The following is an 8,961-nucleotide window of genomic DNA, read 5'->3' on the forward strand; positions in this document are numbered from 1 at the left end:
TTGTCAGATTGGGGAATCAACCAAAACTTTCATTGGCTGGAGCTCTCTGACACATTGTAGTCCCCACTGGTCTGTGACAGTTGGCAAAAAGACTTCACAACTATAAGGGCTCTACGTCAGTTATACTGGTGGAAGGTGAGTAAAATGTGGAAGATCCTTGTAAAAATGTGTTTTTCCCAGTCACACTAAATGCACCTGGAGCAAGCTTCATTTGTTAGGTATTCTGGTAGAATCAAATCAAACTTCAAAGACCTTCAGACCCTCCCCACAGCTCCCCACCACGCACAAACACACACACACACATGCAACATAATGAAGCATGAGCTAATTCATAACTAAAGTGCAACATGACAGAGCCCTGGATATTACATTGAAAAAAAAGTTCCCTAAAATAACATTTTCTGTATACAACCTATTTTTTTTCTCTCTTTTTATGCCCACAAGTTAGCATTTTGTGTGCACAAGTTAAGAGCTTGTGCGTCCAAATTAGCATTTTGTGTACACAAATTAGTATTTTTGTGCAAAAAACATTAATTTCTTTTAATACTAATTGTATTAGTATTTTATGTGCACAAAATGCTTTTGAGATATTTTTTTTTCCAACATCATATCTAGGGTTCCGTACAAAGTAGAAATCTGGCCTGATACTGAAGTGGCAAAACAATATTTTTTGGATTTGTCCACACCAGTGACCACCCCACTCTTCTTCACTGGGAACACTACCACAAATTTACAGGATGTGCATCATTTTTAATTGCCACTATGTGTGTTTGCCCATAACAAGCTCAATAATTGCCCCATAGAAATGAAAAAAGTACAATTTAGAATATGATTTTCAATACTTGGTTTTGAGGTTGTAAAATGTAAAGAAGCTCTGAAGAATTTAGTATGCTGTATTCTTCAAACACATCCCATCTTTTTGGTACGCTATATGGTTAAAATGTTGTCTTGATGCTATTAAATGAGAACTTTTGCCACCAGTGGGGGCTTTGGTGTGTTTATGTCCATCCATGTCTCAATTTTCTTCCCTCTGAATCCCTTTTGGTGTCATATGGTTGCTGGAGCCTATCCCAATCACTGACAACCACACATTCTTAGTCACACTTAAGAGACATTTAGTGTAATCAATTAACCTATGACGCATAGAGGAAGCCACACATGCACAGGGAGAGCATGCAAACTCCACACACCAGCCAGAATTTGAACCAGAGCTTTTTTGTTGACAGGTCAGAGTAATAACCACTACATCACTGTACATCCCCTGATCCTCTTTAGTTATAGTCTGAAATACTGATGTTCACAAAGAGTGATGAGGGGGGAATAGGCATTCCATCTTTAGACAGCAGATGTATGTGACGATATCCTGAAACAAGAAGATATTTCAGAAGAAATCTTTACTTCACTGTGAGCACAACCAAGAGAAAATCTTAGAAAACTATTGTTGTTGTGATCTTACCTGGTTGGACGCAAGTGAAGGGAAGAGTGAACTGTCCAATAAAGTCATTTCTGGAGGCTTTGTCATAGTCCTCCACTACAAAGCGAACCAGCGCCAGTTCAGGGGTGTGGATGACAAAGTTTAAAGATTTATTCCACACTGGGTTAAAACCTGCAAACAGTAAGCAGTACATGACTGAATGTTATCGCTGATCCACATTTTGATTTTAAGTAAAAGTCATGTGCTAAAGTTTACCATTGTTGTTAATATGGCTGGTCTCTTCCTTGGCTTGGTCCTGTGGCACGCCATAGATCTCCACTCTCACCAGAGGATCTACAATAGATCCCTCTTTCTGATTCACTTTTGGGAGCTGCTGCCCACTTATTACCTAATAAAGATATTCAAATATTTACTTATTTGAGAGGAGCTTCCTTTTTTTCTTAAGTTTCAGTGTTTTTGTAAAACCTGTATAGATAAGCGTTGGGGTTTGTAGCTGGGTCGCTCCTCTGGCTTCTCGGGACTAAACTGAGAGCTGCCATCTCTCATGAAATCCGGCTTCAGGACGTAACCGCAGCCGCCATTTTGCTTAAAAAGCCCATCATTCAGATCCATTTCCAGACCGGCTGTCTGGAAATTTAGAGCCACTTTCAGTGAGACACAAAGAATAATAAAATTAAATTTCCATTTCTTCTTTTTCTATTCTTATCACCTTTATTATTATTTTTACTTTGACTGTCTGCAGAAAAAATCTATTAAGCACATGTTGAAGCACGGTAATTAGTTGATTTCTATTAAGGGCCTTTCAGAGGTTGACTGTCACCCATTGCTGATGCTGCCAGATTGAGCTTCTTGTGTAGGAAGCATCTGTCTTCCTAAACCTCAGTCAAGCTGTATTTTTGATTTTTTATTTCTGTATTTTTAAATTGTGTACATTTTGTGATGAATTTTTATGGTAAGATAGATAAGCCAGTAAAGTTTTGTCTATTTTTTCAAGAAATCTCACAGGATGTCACAACATCTAAAATCTTTCATATAATACATTATGCTCAACTAGCAAATGGCAACATTCCCCTTACCAATCTGGCAACCCACATTCCACATGTCCTGTGGATTATAGTTGGAGGAGTCCGTCCTCAGGCCGCTGGGATAGGTCCTGCTCAGCTGTCGTGTATTGTACTGCACAAATTCTGTCCCTTAAGTGAAAATGGAATTATGAAATTATTATTACTCAACACATCTAATTAGTTGTTTTAAATTATAGAAGTAAATACCAGTTTCCTTGCTGAGCTTCTTTGCTTTGGATTCAGAGAATGAAGACATTTCGTAACACTTGGCATGGCTGAGGGAGTGCTCAAATCCATGGAAGTGCACACTCTTGCAGTAAACCACCAAGTCTGAAAGCTCCCTGGAGAGTTTAGATTTCTGCAAAGGGGAAGGGAAAATGACAGAAACGTGAATAAAGTTTAAGTTCTGCATCATGAAGAATGTCACCCATGCCGAGAGTGAAAACAGGCATTTTTGAATGTTTCTGTACAGGTATTTAATAAATACTTTTTACCCCACTGTATCCTGATATATTTGTATGTTTGGAATACCAAAGAAAGCATGGATTGGATAGGCAGTAAAAATATGTATATAAATATAAATATACATTTTTGAATATATGTCAGACTGTGTTAAAAAATATGTCAGGTTTACACATTACCTGAACATGTGCAGGTAGTCCGAAGTAGACCACTTTAATCTGTTACAAATATCCTCAACATTTAGATCCATAAATAAAAGTCAATGACAGAAGTCTGCAACCTGATGTCTCACTGACCACAACCCAAAAGGAACAACACGTCAGTCTTAATCCATCCTTTAGAAAATTAAGACATTTTATATTTTTGTCATTAATGTGATAAATATAATTTAACTATTGTTTTAGCATAAATAAAACATAAAGAGAAAATAGCTTTTTTTTCTTTTCAAAATAAAATACTCTATTAGGTTCATCTCTGATTCTGATCTCAATGCATTAAACGCATGGTGTAATGTCAGTTGTGATTGAAAAAAAGAACAGTTTATTTTACCATTTGTGGTGCACATCTGCCAGAAATTTGAAAATCTAACAAACCAAAATTATATCAGAGCTAGCTTATGGACCCTTTTACCCTTTTTTTAAACCACGAGGTGCACTTAAAATCCTTAAATTTACTCAAAAATAAAAAAATCTGCATCATAATCTGGAGCATCTTAAGTATAAACTCAGGTTGTGCTCACTGACCTCAAATTGATTTTCTCAGCGGTTTTAACTGGCGCTCACAGATCTGTCAAAATGTTTTAGTTCGACTTTGGTAAACCACCAAGCTGAATTGCAGAAATGGATTGTTGGAATAAAGAGAAAAAAAGAAAAAAATAAACTAACTCAAACTTCATAAAACTCATTCACATACATTACTTACTTACTTTTTTAAACTAAAAACTGTATTTTTCTTGATTCAGAGAGCTATAAAAGAGCCACATGTGGCTCCAGAGCCTCAGGTTGTGGATCCCTGATCAATGATTTTCATAATAGTGTGTGATAGTTCATTAATGAGTTTATGATACTATTTGTGTACATTGTTGTAACTAGTTGGAGTTGTGAATTAGAATAAAAATAATTAGAGAACCCAATGTTCCTCTTTTAAGTCTTTTTCTGGTTAATTCTGTTCATTTTTGAAAAATGGAAATAGTGGAATCCATGACATTATAGAAAACAAGTATTTTTTTTTCCTTTTCTAAAAAGCTCTGTTGGGAGAGTTTCCCTGAAGTGAGGATGTTTTTTGAGGACACATTTTTTGTATTCGAAAAAATATGAGGTGAGATCAAATCTGGTTGTCAGGTCATTAAAGGACATGAATGTTCTGCTGTCATAGAGATCATTATCAGTCACTTCATGATGGGATTCTGGAGCATAAGCAAATAGATCTGAAAAGCTAAATTATTACTCAAACAGTTTTGCAGAGACTACAACATTTGTGCCATTTTTATCTGCAAGATCCAGAAAACAAAGAACCACATCCATGTTTACAAAGTCGTCTCACATGAGAAAAAATGTGATGTGGGGTCAGGCTGGGCTGTGAAAAACTGATTTATGAGTCCACTTTGTGAAAGGTTTGTGTGCTAGAAGCCCATCTTGTAATGCAATAGATTAGCAAATCTTTTCAGGAGAAGACGCTTTGTCTTTTCCAGCATACACACACATTTCCAAGCTAAAGGAATTTGTCCAAGTTAGCAAACAAGAATTTATACTTTTGTTCCCTTTGAATTTAACTGTCTATCAAGTGTAAATTACTCCCTTAACCCAACAGGTCTTTAGAGTGTGTGAGTAAAACATCACATGAACCACATAGAACCCTCAAACTGCACGACTGGAGTATTCACAATCTTTAAGTGAGTGATTGCTCTTAGAAAAGCATCACTCATCCATCTACCTTATTCTTCTTCTCAGCTTGTGGTTCCTCAGCAGAAGGACTCTCTTCATCACCATTGACCATCTCTTCTTCATCGCTAACTTCATCCGTCAGCGTTTCATCCACACATTTTTCCAGGCCTCCGATCTTCTTTGCTTTCAGCAAAATCTTACCTCTGAGTTCCTAATGTTGAAGAACAAAAACAAAAAACAAAAAAACAATGTGATGGTGTATATCAATAAAGTTTTTGCATTTATTGCTTCTTGTAACTGAATGCAGTAAGTAATCACAGTACTACTGATGTAGCTTAACTGTAGCATTTCCCTTTATGTTCGTATAGCATTGATTGCTCTGAGTGCTCTAATGGAAAAGAAACTGCTTTCTGGCTCAGATCATAATGGACAACGTAAAGTAACCTGAGAAGATTTAAAATGAAATCAGAAACGACAAGTGCTGTTTACACTGAAGGCTACAAGACATTACTTTGATCACTCTTAAAAAATGTACACATGAAATAATCATCAGTACGCTTGGTTTATTCACGGACTTATGTAATTTTTTAAAATATTATTTGGGAATTTTGCAATCAAATTTACAAGTCTTTTTTTTCATGAAGTGTTTCTTGTTATTAGGCGGTATTTCTACGGTGGCCCGGGAGTGTCAATCACATCAACAAATCACAAAGACATATTAAAGCAAAAATTAGCAATTAATAATAAAACTTCTAAAAAATCTTCCAGAAATCACAATGAAATGTTAAAAAAAAAGAAACCAGAAAAGGTAGGTACTATGGGACAATACTTATTGGATGATGATGTTTGTCCATCAAAAGTTATTCAACAAGAATGAATGCTTCATACTAATCATAAAACTTTTATAATTATGGAGACATTGAGGACGAAAGTGTCAAAGTGTCCTTGGGCAAGACACTGAACTTCACAGTGTCCACCACCCCACGGTGCTCCTGGTGGTTATGGCGTTTGGAGGCAGAGTGTGTGAATGTGTGGCTTTGGTCCTTCCAAGAAGGTAGTAAAGTGTCGTAAGTTTACAACATTTACAATTTGATTCCTGTAAATTACTTTTATGTTACAAAGCATTTCATTTTTATTTAGCTTCATTTCTTTGTAATTGTGTTTTGGTTTCTGGAATTTTGTTTTAATTTCTAAAATGTAATGTTATTTTATTTATTTAATTGTTAAATCTTAAAAATGTATCAAGTTCATTACTGGTGTGATATGAACTTCAGAAACATTGCACATTTCTTTCTCTTTTATTGAAAGTAAATGCACAGCCGGCCAAATGTTTAGGGCACTGCACATCCAGGGGGCGCCAAAAAGGAAGATAGAATAAAATATTTTAAAAATACTCAAATTTTTGGTCAAAAAAGACTAATTACACTGCCAATCTAGTTTTTTTTCTATCCCTCACCCCTTAAGAACAGAGACCTTTAAACCATTTTTTATATGGGTATATAAACAAATTAACCTAATATAACCTGTTGAGTGGCACAGTGGTTAGAGCTCCTTCCTTCTGTTTCAAAGGTCCCCAGGTCAAGAAGGTCAAGACTGGGCTGCAGCCCACAACCGGGCCTGAGTAAATAGCTAACACTGTAAGAAAACATGTGTGATGTGACAGAACTTGAACAGAATCTGACCTGTGGGGAGGGGAGCTGTTGAGGAACCTGTCCATCCAGAGTGCTGGTCTGTAGCAAGTCACCCAGGATTTGGGTGAGGTGCTGGGCCATGAGCGTCTGCTGCTCCAAACCACAGTGATTCTCAAGGGACACAATGATGGGAAAGTCTGAAGCCTGTTGGAAAAGGTAAACACTCTCAGAAGAAGATTTTTTCTTTATTTTCATAATAGCATCAATTTATCTCTTCCTCATTTCTTCCAAGACTGAGCAGGATTGTTAGAGGAAAGGAAAAGGATTTAACTTGTTATCCTCTTTAGAGCACAGGACAGCACTGTTAGTGTGATTTATAACTGTAATCAAGGCCTGCTTTGTTGTCAGTTATCTTGATGGGGTTTACTTGCCTGCGTTGGCAGATAAGTGTCAGATGTTTGCCCAGCTGCTTAATGGTTTCATAAATTTCATTTGAGCTCTGTGGTTTGTCGATAATATCTATTTAGATCACTGTCACCACACAGTTTTGTAGAGACCGTTTAAGTGCAACAAAAAAAATTAAACATTAATAATTAAAAGAAAGATTTAAATCAAGACAAAGCTGTCTGGAAGAGTGGGTAATAATAGCATAAAAGGCCGCTAAGTGATGCTTTTCCAGTGCAGGAACTTAAAATGGTGACTCACTCTGAACCCATATTCTTTGATTGTTGAAATTACATCTTTGAAGAGGATTTTTGAGGTCAATGTGTGGCCGTGATACACGACAGGCTCCCCGTCACCGCCGTCCCAGCAGTCCACCTCAACGCAGCGGCAGCCTCTTTTCAGAGCCCTGCACACAAACAACACAAATCAACAAAAAATAAATAAAAATAAAACTCATTTTTGTCTTTAAACTCAAGGGAAACATTCTAAAATTTTCCCACACTGTATATTTTATGGGGAAATTCTTGCCAATTTTTTTACCATAAAAATTAATGCTGATTTCACAGTGTTCCATTGTAAGAGTAAATACATTAATATGTACAGTAAACATTGGAAATATTACTCAAGAAGAACTGCAATACTGTTAAAAGTAACACCAGCGGCCAGTATTTTATTGTAAATTTTACAAGAAAATGTACAGTGCATCCTAAAATGTCCTCTCTTACCACAATTCTATTACAATTTCTGCCTTACTGGATGTATGCCTCCAAGCTGCTCTGTCCGCGCAGCTGATCCTCCAGGAGGTAGGTGTTGTGTGACGAGGAGATGAAGTAGTGACTGAGCGGCTGGCTCATGTCATGATGGAGTTCCAGGAGCTCCGGGTTGAATATGGAGCCATCCTGAGAGCACAGGTACATCTGGAAGCCCTCCAAGGACATGGCACCTTGCTTCTTGACTGCATCCACATCAAAGTATAGAGTCAATGCAGGCCAGCACAACAGCTAATAGCTTTTATAGGTTGGCATTAATATTAATGTTGCTTTCAGTGTATGATGTAAAGACTAAGATTTCTTTCAATCACTAAGCCAGTTAAAATGGCTTTTAAAGTAGACAAATAATTAAAAAAAACAATGTTAAAACATTACATGTTTTCTTACAAAAGCTAATAGTTTCATTATTTATCAGTAGTTCAAAGAGTTTTGTTTTTATGGATATTTGCTTATTCTTAAAAACACTCTTTTTGTTTTGTTTTTTTTTAACATGTTCCTGTAGCGTTTTCTCATGACTGGGGACATATATGAAGAAAAGTAAGCTTAAAATTCCATTTCTGAGTATTTTTTTTTTCGTTCAAATTGTTGTGGATCTCTATTCTGGTCCTGTTAGAGCTCAGTGCATCCTTTGACACTATCGACCACAGAATCTTACTCCAGAGAGTTGAGTGTGACACAAGGACCAGAGGATCTGTCCTTCAATGGTTTGAACCCTATTTATCTGATAGGTACCAGTTTGGGCCACGAGTGTGGTGTGAAGCCCATTGAGACAACTGTGTTGTGTAATTTGGCCATATGAATAAAGTTAAATTGAATAGAGTCAGCAAAAAATGCCTTTTGAAAAAGCTTGTAGTTATGTGATATACAAATTAATGGCAAACCAGAAGTTCACTGTTCCGCTCCATTCTGATGCATCCACTTGCAGACAATTAGATCCATGTGGTCTTTGTTTTCCTCGTCTGAGCTGGAATCTGACTCAAAACTGTACTCGCCATTTTTGTTGCAGCGGTAATGTTCGGTTGGGGTTGTGTGTCGCTGGAAACCAGCAGGAGAGAGTGTAAACAGATGGATGATGGGAAGTAGGGAAGGGCTTACTCTACACCGAAGTGAATTTTAAAGTGAATTTCCGATGAACTCCTACTACTCAGGAGAAATTCTGTCCTAAAAAAAACATTTTTTTTCTTGACTAAAGACAACATAATCGTATTAAAAGACCACAAGGAACGTCTTTACAAAAGATCAAATGATAATCCGAGTTGGACTTGAATGAAA

The 8,961-nt window shown here is 36.8% G+C and overlaps 1 protein-coding gene across 2 annotated transcripts in view; it reads right to left on the reverse strand.

Annotated features, from left to right (window-relative positions):
* Positions 1–6: 6 nt before the first annotated feature.
* plcd4b (phospholipase C, delta 4b) overlaps positions 7–8,961 on the reverse strand; it is an 18,447-nt gene continuing 9,492 nt past the window's right edge. For both annotated transcript variants that reach the window (XM_024286499.2, XM_024286498.2), the window contains exons 7-16: positions 7,673–7,874; positions 7,181–7,325; positions 6,527–6,679; positions 4,894–5,055; positions 2,707–2,857; positions 2,512–2,628; positions 1,901–2,079; positions 1,691–1,823; positions 1,457–1,606; positions 7–1,363 (exon numbers count right to left, since the gene is read on the reverse strand). In XM_024286499.2, coding sequence (XP_024142267.1) covers positions 1,272–1,363; positions 1,457–1,606; positions 1,691–1,823; positions 1,901–2,079; positions 2,512–2,628; positions 2,707–2,857; positions 4,894–5,055; positions 6,527–6,679; positions 7,181–7,325; positions 7,673–7,874 — 1,484 coding nt within the window. In that variant the 3' untranslated portion in view covers positions 7–1,271. The remainder of the gene's footprint in view (positions 1,364–1,456; positions 1,607–1,690; positions 1,824–1,900; positions 2,080–2,511; positions 2,629–2,706; positions 2,858–4,893; positions 5,056–6,526; positions 6,680–7,180; positions 7,326–7,672; positions 7,875–8,961) is intronic.

The sequence above is a fragment of the Oryzias melastigma genome, linkage group LG21, assembly GCF_002922805.2.
Source record: "Oryzias melastigma strain HK-1 linkage group LG21, ASM292280v2, whole genome shotgun sequence".
Lineage (NCBI taxonomy): Eukaryota > Metazoa > Chordata > Actinopteri > Beloniformes > Adrianichthyidae > Oryzias > Oryzias melastigma.